The 21,270-nt window shown below is 41.0% G+C and overlaps 1 protein-coding gene across 2 annotated transcripts; it reads right to left on the minus strand.

The window, feature by feature from the left end:
- Positions 1-368: 368 nt before the first annotated feature.
- Positions 369-21,165, minus strand: ibtk (inhibitor of Bruton agammaglobulinemia tyrosine kinase). 2 transcript variants are annotated; one of them, XM_053327900.1, is made up of 29 exons: positions 21,028-21,165; positions 19,482-20,447; positions 19,230-19,326; positions 18,734-18,858; positions 17,143-17,253; positions 15,967-16,137; positions 15,602-15,719; positions 14,992-15,172; positions 14,205-14,328; positions 13,698-13,875; positions 13,432-13,585; positions 12,357-12,741; positions 10,452-10,702; positions 10,276-10,362; positions 10,081-10,163; positions 9,894-9,931; positions 9,682-9,778; positions 9,449-9,550; positions 8,445-8,562; positions 8,109-8,169; positions 7,199-7,326; positions 6,844-6,956; positions 6,517-6,662; positions 6,168-6,286; positions 5,782-5,880; positions 5,504-5,662; positions 5,039-5,242; positions 2,143-2,275; positions 369-1,661 (listed from the first exon to the last, which is right to left on the minus strand). In XM_053327900.1, exons 2-29 carry the CDS (start codon positions 19,803-19,805, stop codon positions 1,536-1,538), a joined length of 4,032 nt encoding a protein of 1,343 aa, XP_053183875.1. In that variant the 5' UTR covers positions 19,806-20,447; positions 21,028-21,165; the 3' UTR covers positions 369-1,535. The 2 variants fall into 2 exon arrangements, with proteins under 2 accessions (XP_053183875.1, XP_053183876.1); XM_053327901.1 differs by lacking the exons at positions 18,734-18,858; positions 19,230-19,326; positions 19,482-20,447; positions 21,028-21,165 and adding an exon at positions 17,482-17,697.
- Between the last annotated feature and the right edge of the window lie 105 nt (positions 21,166-21,270).

A 21,270-nucleotide genomic window follows, 5' to 3' on the forward strand; every position in this document is an offset into this window, starting at 1 on the left:
TTTACCTCACGAGCTTTCTCTCCCTGACTTCCGATGTGATGCTCTACCTGTAATTACAGCCAATAAAGTCCCTAAATCGCCACACTCTCCGTTCAGATCAGGGTCATCACAGTTAATCAGAGGATGAGACTTGATAATGGTCGTTTGCTCATGCAGGGCGGCCAACGTGTCAGGAGGCAGGCAGATTAAATGTTATCTTTATTAGATGCTGTGAGAGCCACATTTTCCAGTAAAGGACTGAGCCTCTGCAATAAAAAAAAAAGACAGCAAGATAAAGCAAGGGAATAATTGAGAAAATTAAAATCGTCTCCCTTTTCATTCTGTCCACTGCAATATAATCGCACTGAAACACTGACAGGAGACGGGGGTCATTGCACAGGTGAGATATTTTATTGCATGCCATTTTCTCTTCACATCCTTACGTTTGTCTCTCTCTCTCTCTCACACACACACACACATACACACACATACACACACAATCATCTGAAGATGAGATTACATGGTCCAAAACTGAGGTAACTACACAGCTTACGTTGGCTCCAAGAAAAAAAAAAGAGACTAACTAAATTCTGAAGAAAGAAAATAAAGGAGGAAATGATCTTTTAGCTGCTATATGTGGTCATTCTTTGATAAAAAAAGGCACACATCCTTCTTTGAAACACTTGTGATAACTTCAAAAAGCTAGTTCCACACAATCAGCCTGACTGAGCGTTCAACTGCATCGAATAAAGCATTTTTAAATATGATACTCATATGAAATACAGGTTTACTGATTCCAGCGAGATTAACGCGTCACTGCAAACCAGCTGAAGCAGTCAAAGCAATGTAAGTTTTAAGAGAAAAGGACCATAAAAAGAAACTAAACGTACTGCCTTGGTAAACAGAGTCACTTTGCTTCTCAAGTACTCAAGCTGATGCTCTGCCACGGTTGATAATTGGCACTCTTACTGTCTTAATCACACCAAGAGCTTCCACTGATTGAACACAGATACGAAAGCCCTTGAGGTGATGGAGTTTGGACCCATTTAGTGGCTTGAACATCTCCATTTCTTTGTCGTTTCTTTGGCAATTTCAACTTCACATTACTACTGTAACAATATTATTTGAGAAGGTTGTTAATATTTTGTATTATTAGTTCGCCAAGCAAGACATAACCTCAACAACATACAAATAAAGTAATTAGTAAAGTAACCATGTCCAAAACATCTCATCGGGACCACATTCAGTTATTATGAACACACACACACACACACACACACTCTCTCTTGCTCTCTCTCTCTCTCTCTTTCACACAGACACACACAAACAAAATGTTGAGCAGCATTCAAATAAAACTTGAAGTAACACTGCAGAAACAAGATTTGCATTACATCCCATTCCGCGCTGGGCTGGACGAGCTCTTAGATACGTCTCAACGCCGACGTGATGAAGCTTACGATATTTCAGGGGGGGAAGCTGCCAACAAATATTGGAGTAACAACTGCAAGGGGGGATGTTCTCACTTCGATGGTATGTAACGGCTGTGCTGTTTAACATCAGTGTTTGTTCCAGGTCGGGACTGCCATGGGACCTCGGGAGGATCTCTCTACCACTATCAGTTCGTCTGGGTTGTTGCGCGCCTTGTAATGGAACAGGAGGTCTTGGATGGCCCGCTCCTCAATCTGAAAAGACAGAAATAGACAAGAAAAGGAGACAAAATTGGGGGTGTTATTGTGGGCGAGAAAAAAACCCACTTTTTATTGGAGGCTGAAAGGAGAAAATGCTGACACTAAGAACGTGATTATAATAATAGTGTTTTACATAATAGCAACCAGAAAGCCGCAAGGGCAAAGAAAGTGCTTTATGAAGGCGTTGACAGAAGCCTGGCAGCAGCTGGAGGACAGTACAGAGGTCTGTCAAAAGACACAACTGAAGGCACCTTTAATTCTAACCAGCGCTGCACTGAGTATGATGTTCATTAGATAAACATCTGGCAGATGGAGGGAATGAGAGGAGACGTGTTTCTGCGTGTGTGGTGGGAATATCACCCCGAGGCGCGCGCACACACACACACACACACACACACACACACACACACACGCTATACATTCAGTCATGGCAGGACTGTGTGTGTGTGTGTGTGGGGATGACAAGACGTGTTACCTGGATGAGGGCCAGCGGCTTCTCTCGGCTGCGGATCAGAGCGGCTTCCTGCTGCTTCTCTTCCTCCACGATGGTAGCAAAGGTCACCAGGGAGGAGAGGGGAGGGCTGCCCACTGCTCCCAGCACCCAGGGCCTGAGGGAAGGGAAGAGACGGGTGATGCAGACAGAAAGAGAGAGAGAGAAAATGGGTATCGAGACAATATTTGTTTTAAATAAGCTTAGACACAGGCAAGACTTCAATCCTTTTTCTTCTGCAGTGCTCCATTTGATACAGGGCATTAAAAAACATTGTTGACAGACCAGAAAGAAATGGGTAGGATTAATAGGAGCAGTTCTACATGGTCTTAAATCATATTTACAAGAACAAGACTCGTTTTTTTTTCATCTTGATTTGAGACATCAAGTCTAAACAATAAGACAATTCATCAGGAGTTCCTCAGGGTTCAATTCTTGGTCCCTTTTCATTTCATCTCTACATTCTTCCATGAAGTCACATTATTCACAATAATAGCAGTAATTGCTATCATCATTACGCAGACAATACTCAACTTTCCATGTTACTTTTTTCTCATGACTTCCATCTGAATAACTGGAGCTCATCTTATTTCCAATTTTTTTTTAAAAACGAAAACAGGGCAAACACAAAGACCAGATCCCACCAGTTCTTCAAACCACTACATGGCTTGTCCCCAGTATTTTCAGACCTGCTTGTACAATGTGAGTCACCAGGACCTCTAAGATCTGAGAGGTTCTGCAGAAATAAACGTCATTTGGTCACTACACACCATACTTGTGGAACAAACTACCAGAGATTAAAAAGGTATGACTCAACTCTGAACGCCCTCAGAACCCTCTCTTCTCTGCTGCTTTTTGATGTGGCCTTTAGTTTCATTTTTATAAAGAGGACTACCTCTTTTAAAAAGTTTGCTTTCTACATCTTTTAACACTTCAAAATGTTTGAAACTGCCTTGAGAAAGGATCGCGCCACATATTACCTCGGCCTTCACACCCACAAAATAGTTCTCTCTCAAAAACCAGACAGCAGAGCACGTTTTCTGCTATGAATATTTAAATCCTTGATGTCTATTTAACACCTTAAATGAGATGTGTCACATACATGACACGAGCTCCCTGCAGTTTGACTTGTGCGCACTTAAGGAGATTTGTTTTTTTCACAGTTACAAATGTTCCTCATCACTCACTATAATGAATTTCAGGTTGAATGGAAAGCGGAGTCTGTGTATGCGCTTGTTAATCTGGCCAAAAAGACACCTCTGGAAACATTCAGAGAAGACGCGAGCGAAGAAAAGAAGTCCGACGTACAATCAAAGCAAAATTATTGTAAAAGCATGTGTATTAATTTTGACTATGGGATATGGAAACGGGGTCCCAGAAGGCAGACATGAGAAAGTACAAGGCCGCCGCCGCTGCTACTTGCTCCTTCTTCCTGAGCCTTGAAGTCGCCCGTCTCTCTTTGCTCATCCAAATACCAAAAGTAACCTGAAACCTGCTCCCTGTTCTGTATGATCCGGTGTGACATGAGGGCTGCCCTTATCAATTCTGATTAACATCACCGCCTTCACTAGAGTGACTCACACAGCTGTTTAATATCTAGTGGTTCTCTTGAGAGATTGCAGCATGAAGCGTAGGCAAAACATACAGCGGAGGAAGTATTGTATCAGATAAAATATCAGACACTGACAAAAAAACACTAAGTCGTTATTATATCACATTAAAAGGACTGACTGTGGATATCACTTCCACAATTAAATATCACTTCCACAATTAAAATGATCTCTTTTCACGTGGGCCGACATTAGAGATGAATATAATATAGAATAAAAGATTGTCTGTCTTCTTGGAGAATAATTCAGCTAAGAATACATCTTTATGGACTTGAGTTCACAGTTCTCTCTCTATGTGTGTGTGTGTGTGTGTGTGTGCCGTGTTTGTCCAGCTGTGTGGAGACGCTGTAAAGGTCGGGGTGACTCAGCGTCTGCGGGCAGGTCAACACAGCTGTACCGGGTCATTTCGAGCTGTTTGCCTCACTCAGACCGGAGCATCACGCCTCTTCTCTCTTTCCGTCTCTCACGAGAGGAGATCCTGTCAGTCGCCACTTACGTTCAACCAACCTGTCCAGACACACTTACAACATCTTTTTTTTGCCCTGTTGCTGGGGAATGAGTCAGAGATAAGCTCCTCTTGTTACTTCTGCTTTTATGTCTTCATTTCAAAACCCAGTGTGTTTGTGTCAGATCTTTATTCCTGTTTTTAATCTCCCAGTTGCCCAACAAGATTAAATAAAAGCTTCATATGTGGGTATTTTTTTGGATCTAAAGAGATGAGAAAACAATTAAGAATAATATAAATTAAGTTGTTTTTTTAAATAAAAAGGTATTATAAGGTTAGTCTTAAGTAAAAGGTGATATCCTGTATTTTGTGTATGTATAGTGTGTGTGTGTGTGTGTGTGTGTGTGTGTGTGTGTGTGTTGCCTGGTACGCTTGAAATAAAACAAAAAAAAAAATCTAACAGCAGTTTTTTTGGAGACATTTCACTCGTTCTTACTTTAACACCAGTGTGTTTGTGTCAGATGTTGATTTCCTGTTTTTAATCTCAAAACAGCCACTCAAGTTTTTATGTATAATAAGATTAGAGTTATGTTAAATGTGGTATCTTGTATCTTATATGTAGTTTGTGTGTGTGTGTGTGTGTGTGTGTGTGTGTGAGAGAGAGAGAGTGGTGGGGATGCTGGTGCTCTTAAATAAACCCTAACAGAAGTTTTATGAAGACACCAACAGCGCCTCCAAGTGGTGAGCAGCAGTACGGTCTACATGTGGTCAATCTCTCTTATGTGTGTGGGTTTTTTTTTTTTTAATGTATAGGCACAATACTCACCCAGTTGGTCTCTCTGGCTCGCTGTTTTCGGCACATTTGAACGTCACCCTTCTACTGGTGGGAGCAGTAGCGCTGACAGGTGATCCCTGGGCATTTTGGCCCCTCTGGATTCCCGTTTGTCCTAATCTGATCAAGTGGTTCTCCTCCTCCTCCAGCAAAGCCCGGAAAGAGCATGAGGAGGGCGGGGACTGGACTGCTGTTGCCCTGCAGATGGAGATGGAGGAAGGAAAAGCTTGAAAGATGGATTCAAAATAAAAAGGTGGTGGCACTTTTACCACTTAAGCTCTTATTTGGCAGGCGGACCTGCTGACAGCCTTTTTAAATAAAACAAAATCACCTTTAAATATTGGAACTATGACATGACTTTTGTATGACCCCATCTCTGTTATGCAACCATCTATAGGAGCCAGGAAGTTACTTGATGGTTAGTCATTGTCAATGGTCTTCATATTCGGACTCACTCACCAGGCCTTCCCACTGCTGCTTTTGGATGGGGTGACTATGGGGGCGGGTTTGGATGTTGTGGACTCCGCGGTGGCCTCCTTGCTGGCCATGGCCAACATCTTCCTCTGCTTCTGGGACAGTTTAGTGGGAACAGGGGAGTGCTTGCTGATGGTGCTGACACTGAAGACAGGTGGAAAAATATGAAGTGAACAACAATGAAGAAATATTGGTCAGCCATGCGTTGCGGTAGTAAATGGCCGCCTCTGGTAGTATGTAAATCATCTCCTCGTGTCTCGTACCTTCCAGGGCTTTTAGGAGTTGCTCCCAGAGGCTGCAGAGAGTTGGCTTCCATGTCCATGATGGTTCTCAGATCCATGACCAGAGGTGGACGGGCAGGGCTGCAGATTGTAATAAAACAGTCACACATTCTACGTAGGACTTACAGCTCAATTTACAAGATTTTTTTTATTAACCAGGGTTTAAAACTTTTTGCTTCTTTCTCCAAACCTCCTCTTAAGAATGAAGTGGGAGGATATCAGGTCTGTTGTTTAAGTCAGAGTTCTTTGTTTTAAATCTCAAACCTGTTTCTCAAAGCATGTAAAATCGCTCATTTTTGCCTTGTGAAGGTTTATGCTTCCAGCGAGAAGAAGAGTAAAACAGTGAGATTTAGTCCGGTCCATCTCACCTTGGAAGGAGCTTGGGGATGTTTTGTGGAGCAGAGTTGGGGGGAGTCGGGAAGCCGTTCCTCAGGGAGGTCGGAGTGCTGGGTGGAGTCTTCAGCTTCTGACTGAAAGCCTTTTCATCCTGTTGATGAGAAACAGACCAGCTCTAAAGAATACTCTAACACAGTTTTAATAAACCTCTCCTACTATAAAAACAAACAGCATAAGTGGAAGTTTACTTTTTGTAATCATTTTGTGACGGACCAACAGAAGGTAGCACGCATGTCTTAGCTGACTTGTACTTGAACAATGCAACATATAAGTTTGAAATGAAGTAATTGTATATGATTGTTGCAGTGGTCAGACACTAACCTCCGCCCTGTCATGGAAGACAGGTGACTGTATGTCTCTGGGACTGCCCACTCCCATGCAGCTGCCCTCTGAGTCTGATGTGAGCAGCTCCTGCAGGGACTCGGTTGAGTTGGCCTTTCCTGACTTCACCAGACATGGAGAAACCACTGAGAGAGGAGACAGAGTGTGTTAGTGAAATGATTACATATTGACCTAAAAATAAGATTTTGGTGTGGTTCATCATGATGTATAAATATGTGTTGCATGTAATGTGCTAGTATTTATATTTATTTATTTATTCTATTGAATTGCACCACATTTTTGTCTGTGTGTGTTTGTATAGTATACCTGCAGCAGGAGGGCTCTGGATGATATCAGAGAGAGTGTAGCCCCCTGAGCTGTCAGAGCGTCGCCTTGGTTTCTTTTTCGCCTTCATCTTGGCCTTCTTTAAGAGTATTTCCCTGAGGGAGGACAGTTTTAATGGTAAACTAGCTTTTAAAGGATTTGCAGACATTAGACATTACATTCGTTCCTCCTTTCATAAACTGTAGATCTTCAGTAAAACACAACCTTGTGGTTTATTGGTCTGTACTCCCGTTAGAATAAACAATGATTTGTAGCGCATTGTAAAAGCCTAAAGACAACAAGCACGCTAAGAGTAAAAAAAAAAAAAAAAAACTCTAACTGGCTTCTGCTTGTGTACCTGCAGGAGTGATCCAGTTCTGGTTCTGGTTTGGGGCTGAACGCTGAGTCCAAATCCTCCTCCTCATAGACACTGAGGTCTGGAGCATCTGGGTACGGGGTGATAATCCTCTTTTGCATGGCTGGGATCTGTCATAAAACAGAAAACCATTAAAAATATTGCCATAGACAATGCAAGGCAGCATCATTGTTCACTCAGTGAAGAGCTGTCAGTACAAGGTGCCTGACATTAATAACCACATCTGAACTGACGTAAAGGGAGGTGAGACCTTTAACAACAGCTGTACACAAAATACAAATTTAAACATACACCAAATATCCCGATGTCGACCACATGCTCAAAATAAAGATATTAAAAACAAACTGGCGGTATCATTGGCAACCTTAAAAAAGAAACCTTTTTACCCTCAGTTCCTCTAACGCTGTCGTCACATTAATCTACATTTTATGAGTTGCGTAGTCGTTACATAATTTGATTTACTTTCATGGTGCTTTTCTATTCTTTTCCCCACAATTTTGGAGAGTGTCAGAAGTTGCTACATTCAGCTGTGAGTCATGGGAACAAAAACAACAGTTACATGAGTTTTTCCCTGAGAGTCAATCCTTTTATGCAAGACAAAAAGTATCTTGTAGCTACTGTCTCCTGAGGCAACTACTGAGAGACAAATGGATTCCTCTGCTCTCTAGGAAGGATTTCTCACAGTATGACTGTTGAAAGAGGAAAATAAGTCTTTTGTGTTGTTGTTTGTTGCTACTGATGTGTTACATTTGTTAGATTCTTAGACACAGTTTAACAGTATTACGTTCGTGTGCCATTTTATTGAAAACAAGACAAATAAGCAAACATTTAAATCATGGAAAGTGTGATGCAGACTGGGATTGTTATAGAGGAGGGGGGTAAGGTGACTCACCATCCTCCGGTAGGCTGCAGAAAGCTCCACAAGCACTTCATCACTAAGAATATCCAGCGCTCTGAGGGCAGCAAAAAAAAAAAAAAAGAAATAAATGAATAAACAAACAAAACAAAGAGCAGAAACACACACACACACATACACACACATACACACACTGACAAATAAGAATATTTTTTTTCCTGTTGGAGCAAGTATTTGTCCTATTGAATATATCAAAATTTCCATTTTACTGCAGTGCTGTATAAATAAATAAAATTGGGAAATACTCTATATCAACCTTATTAAAACATCTTTCAAAAGTCATGCTCGCTTATAATTGTATAAGTTTCTCACTTGGACTCCAGCAGGGCAGCCATGTTGATCACAATGAACTGGAGGCAGGAGAGTTTCAGCTGCTCTGCGTTGTACATGGTGGAAAACTCCAGCAGCTCAGCAGCGTTCTTCAGAGTCACTGAGAAGAACAACACATGCAGCGTAATTAGAAAAGTGTTTGATATTATGCAATGATGTGTGATAATATTCTTTTCTACTGATTTCTTCTCTAAAATGATGCTGCATTCACATCATGTATCATTTTTAAGTCACAACTTTTAAAATGGGAAATGCTCAAAAACATCTGTAATTGATGCATTCTAAGTCAAACTTGTTTTTTAGTGCATGTTTATGTCTTTTATATCCATGGACTGGCAGACTGTAGATGCAACATGTTGAAGATCAATAAGGGACAGCATATTGTTAGTAGCAATAGGGCTGGGCAATATATCTATATTATATCAATATTGTGATATGAGACTAGCTATCGTCTTAGAATTAGGATATTTTGATATAGCTATGGTGTTTTTCCCTGGTGTTCTAGCTGTTCTGTTATTTGCCTTTTACCCACTTTGTCATTATATCCACACAACTGATGATTATTTATCAAAAATCATATTGTGTAAGTATTTTGTGAAAGCACCAACAGTCATCCCTACAATATTGTTGTGATATCGAGGGTATTCGAGGTATTCAGTGATATTTAATTTTATCCATATCGCCCAGCCCTAAGTAGCAATCACTGTCGCTTCTTTGTGCCCCAGTTTCATATATTAATATGAATTGAAATTAACTAATTTGCTCATTTTAATCAGTGTATAGTCAAACCAGGTTAAATGCTCACTATTGATGGTTTCAAACTACTACAGTGCATTAATACTTGCTTTTTTTTTTTTTAAACATGCTTTTAACCTTCAAAATCAAATTGTTACTTTTATGTAAAATGAAATTTAACAAGAAAAAGTAATGGCAAAGAAAATGAGATTAGCAGGAGGAATTAAAGGAATAAGACAAACAGGACATACAGTTCTCTGTGATGACGACCTCACACATCTCCTTCAGTCGTGTGATGAGCAGCTGATCAGCGACGACCAGAACATTGCAGACAAACTCCACATTCAAAGACTCTGTCGGGAAAAGGAGGAGAACAATGAGTTCTGTTAATATACTTCTCTCTCTACTGTTAATTCAGTGCTTATCATAGAAATACATGTTCAAAATGTGCTGTCAGCAGCAAAAATAAAAGTTGAGAAGCTACCTTTAATGGTGGGAGACTCATCTGTATAAATATACTCTAGAATGGCCTGCAGAATCTCAGAGCTGGTGGGCATCTCCAGTGCAGAGCAGGATGTGGCCTAAGTGGATATGAGACGGTGTGGATATATCAATCAATAATAAATGATATCACAAAGGGCTTTTAAACAGACACACACTGATTGAAGAATAAAGCAGCATGACATAACAACATACCTCAATCCAGGGGTTTCCAAGCATACTGTGGAAGTATTCTGCAGAAAAGATGGACATAAAAATAAATACGCTGCTACTTTTAGATTATATCTTCCAGGCATGTGTTTAATATAGAGCTGATTATGAACATTAACACAAAACAAAGGCTGACACTTGTGATTAAAAACTGTATGTATTTGTGTCTTACCCAGTCTTGCACAGAGCACACTCTTGTGACAAGGAAACTCTTTTCCATCCTCAGATTTGAGAGTGACGTCACAAAGGTAGGAGCTGTGGAGACACAAAAAGACAGATAGATCACAATATTTACATTTTCATGTTAAATATATTATAAAGAATCTGTCCTGTAGCAATAACTGTTGATACAAGCTCGTATACTAACCACTTCTTCTGGTTGAATTTGGGTTTGTTGCCAGTTTTTTTGTTTATAACGTTGATCTTTCCACTTTCATATTTGACTCCATCCAGTCTGTTGAGATGTAAAGAAAGCATGATTAAGAAGAAATGACACATTATCTGATAGTTCCTCAGAGTTTAGATCACACCCTGTCTTCTCACCGTGCAGACAGGCTGCCCAGTCCCAGCTTCTTTGCAAAGCCCTGTAAGGTTTTCACAGGGTTGGCCCCTCCCTCGTTGGCCTTGTCACCTTTGCCTCCTTTCCCCTTCTTGCCAGGCTTGGAGCCCTTACTCTTGGCCTTGTCGCCATCTCCTTTGGTTGCAGGAGGAAGGGAACGGTACACCTCGAGAGCTGAGCGACCTCTCAGGCCCAAGTCCTGCAGGCTGCTGATAAGCCTCTCCTGCTCTGAATCCTGGCCAAGGCAACAGAGACAATGAGTGAAATAAAGAAATAAACACAGCTGAATAAGGGGGAACTGTACTGAAGTCCCACAAGGTGACAGTATTAGCCAGGTTAATGAGGAGAAATGGACAGGCATTAGGCAGGACAACTCAGCAAAGACTGGGGTCCTTTAGCACTGCTCACACCACAGATTTATTATAAGAGCTGAATAGGGTGCCACTGCTCAGCCTTGCAGCCAATATTTCCTACTGGTCACTAGCGGTATTGCAGCAAAAAATGACAGGACACCTCAAACTGCAGCACTGGCCAATTATGACTCTTTCACTTATGAACTTTTGATCCATGGAGGTTTTATAAAATTGTAAAACTTGCAGAGAAGAGTCATTTAATAATCTGTAACATTATCATAATGTAAAGTCTATGGCCTGAGCAGCAACTCATGGCGTATGTGCCAGCTGAGCAATTCTGTTTGGACTGAATGGATGCCATCTTTAGTCCAGTATCCAGCTCTTATAATACATCCATAGCTCACACACAGCCCAGCTAGTAATTCCACTCAGGATACAAGTTTTTGTTTATTATAATGATGACTGCAAAGACCCACCCCTACTGCCTCTGATTGGTTCTGACCCTGATATTCTAACCCTAACCATCTCACTCATCATGCCAGGCAGGTCTTGACAGAACATTCATCACTATCCAATAGAAACTTTAAAAGAAGGGAGGATCATTACATCACTGTGTAACACGTGAACATATGTTGGTGCCACACTAATGTATCATGTGCTTTCAAGGTACAATTTGTTTTATTTGTATGCCACTTATGCTAGATTTACTACGCACTGGAGCTTCTTAAGCATATGTAATTGAGGTTAGTAACAGACGACCAATAATAGATTCACTAAACTGTGATAATACCTTAACTACTCTGAGCCCATTAGCTAATGTTATGTAATGTACTCTACAGTTTTTCGTATGGTGACCGGGTGACCAGCGTTTCTAAAACTAGTCTGACATTAATCTTTTTACACACACACATAATGTAAAAAAAATATGACATTCTGATAATTCAGGTTTCCCACAGCACTTTACAGCTCCGACTCAGAGCCTCGGGCTCAGCTGCTTTGTTAAACCGTTGAACTTTAACTGCTTTGTCTAAGAGGATTGTTGTGGGAATAAAGATTTCATTGAGGAGAAACACACTGTATTTTTTTATAATGGCATTATTTAGATAAAAAATAATGATTAAATCGATAATTGATCGTTCAATTTCCTGACGATCGATCTAGATAATTTATTCAAATGCCCATCCATAAATCGGATCATATACTAATCATAGTCATTGCTAAATTTGGCTCAATTATAAAAGCCAGAAGTGGTCCTAAATGAATAGCCGTTAGGGAGCTGAATGAGGCAGCTCTTATTGCTGAGCTGAGCCAAATTATCTGGCTCACTACAAAGAACTGAAATTCCCATCAGTAGGGAGGAATCAAGACCTCTGCTTCTCTGCCAATCTCCTTCTAAACAGAGACCTACTGTAGATGAGGAGCTGGCATACAGCTGTTAAGGAATATTCATCATTTCAGTCCTTCTAAACTTCACAGTTCTTTAAGGGTTAGGCATACATATTAATATGATGCTTAACATTTCATTCTTCTCCTCACCTGGTGTTGTCCAGTCAGGGCTGCTGAGACTCTCGGTCGGGTCCCGTGCACCAACAGCTCACAGGAGTCTGTGTAGATGAAGTGGAGAGCGTATTCCAGCATGTCCGGTGGGATCTTTTCCAAAATGAGTAAATCGCAGCCCACGGCGTCTTCGCTCTTCCTCACTTCTCCGTTGAGCTCCTCGTCAACCTCACAACTCTCGGCCATGAACAGTTTCCGGAAGAACTCGGACCTCATGGACAGGATGTATTTGTGGGCTGAGAAGGTGCGATCGCCGGCTTGAAGCGTCACATCGTGTATGCTGTCCATTTCGTCCGCTTCGTCCAAGAGGCTCCGGAAGTGTTGGGAGAAGGAGGATGGAGAAATGCTGGGAATCTCGTACAAGCTGGGTGGAAACATCAAATCACGTGATTAGTGGTATAATACAAAAAGGGGTAAGAAGCAGGGAAATCATCTAAAAATAAACAATTAGACCCAAGCAAAATAAGACTAACAGTCCACTATTTAGAGTTATGCCCAACTGACTAATATGACAACATAACATTTGGTGTTAAGTCATCACTAAGGAGAGATAAGGCTTTTAAAGGAAATATCCCCTTAATAGGAAGCTTCATGTTTCCACCTCTAGATGGCAGAGCTTCCTGTTCAATACTGATCATGCTCAATAGATTTCTAGATACTCTTTCATTCCTCTGAATACTCCGTTCCCCTTTTACTACTTAGTCATTTTAACTTTAGATGGTGTTTCATCTCTCCAAAGCAACAGTGATAACATTCAAAGTGTTTTTATCTCAGCGACAAAAAGCCTACAAAAGCTTGTAGGCATGGAATTTAAATAATGTTAACAAAATGCCCAAAATAACCACATGGGTAATTTGAAAATGATAACCCAAATTAGTCGTCCAGTGGCTAAAAAAAACCCCCAAACAAATAAATAAATATCATCTCATGTCTTGAGCATTTTGGTGATTTCTGTCAGCTTCTAATGCAAATTGGTTCCGTTTTCTTTTTCTTTCTTGTGACTTATACGTTTGACTGTCTGCAGCATTTCTCTACATGGAGGGAGATGTTGTACCTTGTTTTGGGGTCGGCCTGAAGCACTCCAAAATTTCGACCTTTAGAGTCCATGGTGATGCTCACAGCTCTGTGGACGTAGGGGTGCTTCTCTAGACGAATACGCTCGTACACCGTGCCAGCATCGGAGTGGCCACACACCTCAACACTGACCTCTGTGAGATTAAAAGAAGCATAGAAGATCAGATTTAGTTCTTATAGAATTAAGTATAGCACAACATTTTGAAAGCTTAGTGATTCAGTATACCATGTTCCTGTATCCCTCACCTTTTTTCTCTTCGTACTTCTTATACTCTCCAGCCCACACGCCACTGAAGCCCTCACCCTCCTGAGTCACAAACATCATGCTGGTTTTACTGAGAGCTATGTCCGACATGAAAACCTGACGCCCGTATGCCCACCGGCACTGTCTCACCGAGCAGCCAGAGGAGCGCCAGCAAAACACCTGACAGAGGCGGAAAAATACAGGAGGGAGAAAACTCATGAAAAGTTATAGATAAGAGTTAGTCACCATTTTCATCCATAGCACCCTGTACAGGAAATACTGATTTTGGGGGTTGTATAACTGTCTACTATGCGCCATAGGTTAGATAACCATCAGGGTAACAAAGCCATGTTAAAAAATAACTATGTCTACATTTAGAAACTGAGGCAGGAGAGATATTCACCCACAGTTTTATTGTTCCATAACTGGTTTGAGCCAAACTCTTTAGCAATATTTCTCCCTACTAAAATGAGAAGCATTTCCCACTTATACTACTTGAATGCACTTACCCTGCCAGCTTCATCTAGAGCCAAAATGGCCACCTTTTGCCCTCCTCCCTCATTGAGAAGCTGTGGATCAACACGATGGTCCAGACTGCCGCCGCTCACCAGGACCTTCTTGATGTTGAGCTGCCTGAAAAGGACAAAGCAAAAATATTAAATCGGCAAGAAAGAATATTAAGTGTCACATTCAAAAGGTGTGTGAAGAAAGGCACACTCCTGGCCCTACTGCCCTCTGCACATATTCATAGAAATACACAATGCAAATCAGAGAAGATGATGAGAGCACAAATGTTGTCAGTTTAATGGATGATAATACATGATTTACAATCGGCTGTCACTCAGATTAAGTCTGATTAGAATATGACAAGTGCTCCCAAATGGAAAACTGTCTACACATGCAGCTCAGTATGAGTGTGAGACACAATGTTGGTTTGATAAGGCTGCATATATCACTTCCATCTATGAGCAAGGTTCTATTGTAAAATTACACATTTTTTACATATAGTTGACAACTACCTGCATCATTAGTCTGCGCCTGACATCTTAAGCTGCAGTCTTTTGTAATTTATGAATAAATCTGCACCTGTGATATATTTTAATATCCCAGACAATACAAGACACACTGTTATATCTCCTATACAGAGACAATGAAAACTTGTTTAACTACACTTACAAAAAAAGAAAAGTCACCCTTTCATCAAAACTTTACTCGCTTCAATAAAATAAGATTCACTGACTCGACTAGTTTATTTGTGTTATGAGGAGTGTGTTTATATCCGACTGTTTTATTCACCTTGAAGCCATTTTCTTGCACTGGTAGTCAGCCAAAAGGTAGACGTCCCCCTTCTCGGTCACAACTACAGTTGCTCCATCGCTAGCAGCAGCCATCGCTATGGTAACGTCCTTGTGGTGCAGGGCTGAAACCTGCCGAGGAGCCGTCACACATTTCTCCCCATTGGGGTCCAACAGGTAACCTGAAATATTTTAAATCACAATTAAGTACAGATACTATGCATTAATACTATATCCAGATGTCCAAATATGTATTCAATAGTAGTATTTTACTAATAAATGAATAAATAATTACGATTATTAGCCTATTACGTCATTCACCTCAGACAGGATGGAGGGTTTTATTGCTTCCATACCCCTCTAGTATAGAGGAATGTAAATAAAAATGTGTTCAGTTGACGACATATGACGACAAGATCATTACTGAACATGTAAGAAATGGTTGTAAAATGTATATTCTGTCATAATAACACTGTAGTATGCCACAGGGTAGTTTCATCTTCTTCTGCTCAAATTGACCACAGTTCTTGTGTCACATCGGTCACAAGAACTGTGTTAACATCTCTAAATTTGTTGTGATGTTTAAATAACGTTCCAATGTTGAGACGTACCCAGCTGCCCTCCATTGAGCCCCATTGTATAGACGGCCTCCCTGGTCCACAGCACCGTGTGGAACCTTCCTGCTGCAACTCCAATCACTGTCCTCCCTTTCAGCGTCTTGGAGAACACCTACACACAAAGCACAGAGACACTCAAACTATAGTATAGAGAAATATCAGTTTCTAGACTCAACATAGAAAGTAGTTTCCATGGTGGTAGGAAAAATACTATTAAATCTCAAAAAGACACGTACATCCTATTAAACAGAAACTTGATTTAAGATGTTTTCACATTTGTCATTTCATACACCGAAGTGACTGAATCTCATTTAGCCAGTAAATGATGCTCATTACATGCTCTCCCTGCTAACTCCTACCTGTTTAGGAACGTATGCAGAGGCTGGAGGAGGAGCCAAGCCGAGCTGGTGGAAGGTGTTGAGTCCAAAAGTATAAACGTAACCTTCCTCAGTCAGCACTACGGTGTGGTCTTTAGCTGCTGCCACCTGAGAGCAGTGGTGGGACATCAGACCCTCCACCATCCGAGGAACCTGAGACATGAGATAATGAAAGAGTTTAATGGGGACTCTTTGGGTATTGAAGATAGCAGAGTTTCCACTACTTTTACTCATGGCAAGTAACTTTTTTGCACAAGAGCAATCCTCTGTGTATAATGTTGTCTTATTTGTAATTAGTGGTCACTGAAATGGCATTGTCACAGCTGGAGCTCTGTAGTTTTCCATCAATGAATTGATCATAGTAAATAGTACTGTCTGTGTATTCAAAGACGGGAAACACACACAGAGTTCTATTGTTGTCCAAAAGCGATTAAAAAACACACACCGATGAGGCACACTGCTGCGCTGGGTCAGCTGTTCTTTCATTTATATCAAAATGATCACTGTACTTTATTTTGAATGAGATTCACATACACCGTCATGCTGCTGTAATTACTATGCATCAAATGTGTATTAACCCACAACTTGAAATAGTCCCCAAACAAATGTACAATTCAGCCCTCTTTGTGTAACATTTACTACAAACTACATTACTCAGTTAAAAAAGAAACTCCAGATTTGTGAACTATTTTTAAAGATTAACATCTTCTGTGGGGCCAAATGGGGCCACTGGTGTACAGTTAAATGAAGATAAAATGGGATTTTCCAAGCACTCACTGACATGGAGCTCTCGTTATTTATGTGGAGCAAATCACTCATTTTTACATATTTCCAAACATGGCTTGCAGAGTGATGGTGCCTGCTCCGCTGAGACATTTTTTTCCCTTTTATCTCAGCTACGACTTCTAATTTTTCATTAGCAGAAACATCTTTTAGCATTTAGAAACTAAATCTAAACTAATAAACTAAACTAATCTCCAATCTAAAAAAAAAATGAATGAAATGATAAGAAGCTCTTTCCAGAACATTTCATGGTTTCTTTTTTTCAGTTTATCAAAGAATGATACATCCAACACTCTGAACCACCACTGAATACAATGGTGCTCATTTACAGTTATAAAGGTTGGAAAAAAAATGATGCCACACAACAAGTCTCACCAGGTAGGTCTGCTCGTCTCCATGGCCCAGTCGTCCTCCCTGTCCATGCCCACAGGTGAACACCTGGCCTTTCTGAGACAGGAACACAGAGTGGAACTTACACAGAACCACCTAAAGGGAGAAGGAGAGAGTCAACATGAACATTATTGTGATGTCTTATTTCTATATATATATATATATATATATATATATATATATATATATATATATATATATATATATATATATATATATATATATATATATATATCTTATCTTATTTGTGTATGTGTTGGGATGGGGGGGTTGTCTGAGGTACTGTTTTGTTTTCATTAAGACTTTTGTTATTATAATTTTGACCTCATAGCAGAGGCTGCGGTGCATCTCTTTCCATGTCCCTCAGCCAGGCCCTCTTGTCCTCTAGTAGTGATAGTAAAACACTATGCCAATAAAAGGCCAGGGCACAAGTGGAAAAGCAAACATCATTATTAATACATCACTCCCCCTCAAGCCTTCAATAGAGCGCAGAGATGTCTCCCGAAGTATCACACTGATGTGGACATTCACACACATGCATACACACCGTAGTGGTTCATTTAATTAAAACCATGTGATTGTGGAATTAATATTTAACCTCTGGCACCTGCTGGATTGGGCTAGGAGGACAAAGACTAAATGCTATGCCACCGGGTCATTGTGTGGTCATGAAATCAGATCCATCTGTCCCCTACCAAGCTTCATGAAATGACTCTGCATGACAATTGCTGCTGGTCAGAGAAAAAAAAAACAAACCCACTGAGTTTATTCTGTAAACAGTATAAACAAATAGTGACGTGTCATTTTTTTTACCAAATGCACAAACCACATATTTGCTTACAAATTCAAAGTCTTAAGAGCAGGTCATGCTGCACTGCTTAATCTAGTATAACTAGCATCTGGTGTGTACACACACACACACGACACTGTAGGGAGTTGAACTGGTGCCAGCAGCTGTATTAATCACACTAAGAGCATCCACATGACTATTGCATGAAATTGGAGCCAGGTTGGCACAGCCTGGCAGCATGGTTTTAACCACGCACCCACCAGCTCAACAAAGTCACAAATGAAGTATAAGAGAGAGAAGAAGAACCAGTCCGGTCCATACTTGACAACTCTGCCCTGTATTTGACTCTTATGGCAACTGATGCATCTTTTTTTTATATTATGTATGTACATGTACTGTGGCTGTGTCACAAATTACTTCATTAATAAAATAAAGTACTGCTGTGGTTTCACAAAGAAAATAATACTTGGAGGAAAAACATTTTTTTTCATATGCTCATCTACCCTGAGGGGGTGGTTATGTAATACAGGACTCAGGGGAGGGAGTGTTTTGCTGGCTTACCCAGGTGGTGCGCCTTATCTGGAGAGCCCATGTGGCTTTTTAAAAAAAAAAATTTAACACATGTTGGCACAGGGTTGAAGAGGCCATGACTGTTGTGACGGAGGCAAATGCAAGTGGGGTTTTTTCAGGGTGGGAAAGCCCTCTGCTGTAATCTCAATAGAATGTTGGAAAACACATTCTTAGTCCCTGGAGATGTGGGACAACAACAGAGTGTTGTTAGCCTACCTGCTTGATGTAAACTCCAGTCCTGGCAAACACATCCACCAGCTCCGGGTGCTGTCGGCTCTCCTGATTACCGTGCCCAAGACTGAAATTAGTATTGTTTCCCCAGGTGTATACTTCAGTTGGGTCTGTTAATGAGAAAGAAAACACGATCACAAGCAGAGCCACAACACCGTCTCCACCTCTAGTTTGACTTAAAACACGGGTCTTATCTGCCTTTAAAAAGAGGACGTCCTGCTAAGCCACAGTGGGTGGCACAAAAGTCTTCCAGGAAGTCCTCTTGCAATATACATTGTGAAAACACATCCTAATGGCTACAAAGAGATGTGATATAACACAGGCACAGACTTCAATCCCAAGTGTGAAGTGCGTCATTAAATGGAATGAGTCACCATGACGACCATATGCCTCTTGACAAGCCCTACACTGAAGGAGTTTCTACTTTTTCATATAGGCCTACAATGTCAACTCAAGTGCAGAAAACATCCATTTTTCTTACCAGTGTTTTTAAACATGACATGTGATGGTCGGTCCTTCATTATCAGGTCCAGGACAGAGAGACCCTCCTTGTCCTGAGTTGAGAGGAGTCCACCATGCTGAAACAGAGTTAAAAAAGAAAATCTCAAATGTAGGTCAAATTCTTGGAAATGGCGTTTACCCTTTAGGCAAGGTTTTGCTTTAATTGTTGATATGTCTGATGCTTTATAAAAATAGACAGCACATTTTTAGGTGATCCACCTTGAACACATACCTTGGCCAACGAAATGAGACAGTGGATCTGTCCGTAGAAGGCGCTGCGGTGCACGGCGGTCCAACCGGACTCCTTATCTTTCACCATTAGGTCAGCACTCTTACTCTCCAGCAGCCACTCCAGCAGAGCCTTCTTCCCCAGCGAGGCCGCCAAGTGCAGGGCCGTACGACCGAAGGCGTCCCGCAGGGTGGTCGCATTGTGGCAGTGTGAGGTCAAGAACGCTCGCAGCTGCCCCTCAGAGCCACCCGTTAGTGCTGCTACCACCTCGTCCGCGTGCTGCTGTGAGCGGCATTTTGGGGTGCAGTCCAGTATTGCCAGACTCATCCTGACCTCCACCGAATCCTCACAGTGAACCCTTCTCCCGTTCGTTATTTAACAGTCCCTTTGACAGCCCACCACCCAAATTGCAAAGAAACTCAAAAACAACACAAAGCAAGCATTCAAACCCAAAACTATAATCACCTAAATTATGTTTTGTAACAGAGCTGCCCTCAAAGAAGAAAAAAGGTAAATAAGATTTAAAAAAAAAACAAAACAAAAAAAGTACCAACAAAAGGTCGAGATGGTTTTGGAGTGCTAGAATTGTGCTGGTGTTGAGGTTCCACCGCACCCTAGCGACTCCAGAGCCTTTGTGCGACTTGTTTCAGTCCACCATATCGACCTCAAATTGAACACAACCTAAGGTGCTTGCAGCATACAATGGCATCAAGAATTCAATAAATACGAAACGCCCTATGTGTTTTTATACAAAATCTAACATTACAATGTCTGCAAAAATAGTTTTTTTCCTCTATGTACTCTTCTTTTTTTTTTTTTTTTATTTAAATAATTTACAAAAGGCAACAATTTCAACAACCCTCTGACCTTCTCATCCAGCAGTCCAACCACCAAATTTGAGGGGAAAGGCCTCCTTTCCCCCCAAAACTCTCACTTTGCTTTTCAAAACTCCATAATTGTAGAGTGCACCTGAGGAAGAAGAGGAGGAAGAAAAAGAAGAAGAAAAGTTGTAACCAAAGTTAACATTCTGTTTACACATGCAGCTTTCAAGTACAGCTTCTCCAAGATATACAGCTGAGAGGTCCACGTCTGCAGTTCCAAAGCTCAGAGCAAGTTTGGCCTACTTACTGACCAAGATAAACTGCACAAATCAGCTGAGTTGACAGATATGACAACGCTCTGCAAATAAGACCGAGGCTCTTACATTTAAACTTTGCATAGCTTGCATGTGAGTTATGTTTTCGTGGAGCAGGTTCATAAGGGAGTATCGTTATTTTGACTAAGCATCAGCATTATGTAACATGCTAAGTTAGCGCAATGTTGTGAGCCGGTTAGCATTCTGTGTTGGCTGCATCCCAGTTCATTCCCAGTAGGTTCTGCTTTAGAAACCTGAGCTGTATTGAGCCATTTAAGCCCATTTCTTTCTTAGAAGAAATGTTACCTAACCAGTATATTTCCCATTTCCCACATAGCTGCATAGACACATCATCGCAGGTTAGCATTCGCGAGCTGCGTTGCTACAGAACATCAACGTCGATTCATTTCTTACCTTCCGCTAGTTAAAGGAGAAAGTAGAAAAGCAGAAAGTTGCGTCAGCGGTGTACAAACACTGTGTCATTACTACAACTGTGAGACTCAAGCGTTTTAAGTTGACTGGAGCAGATTTTGACAGGACTGGATGCCTGAAACCCTGCAGGTTAGGTAAAAAGCTCTCACCAACATCGAGACTTGTGATTGGTCAGGTCGTCTGCATTCCAAGATCCTATTGGTTGATTTTTGGGGGTGTTAGCTG

This window comes from Scomber japonicus, chromosome 10 (assembly GCF_027409825.1).
Source record: "Scomber japonicus isolate fScoJap1 chromosome 10, fScoJap1.pri, whole genome shotgun sequence".
Classification (NCBI taxonomy): Eukaryota; Metazoa; Chordata; class Actinopteri; order Scombriformes; family Scombridae; genus Scomber; species Scomber japonicus.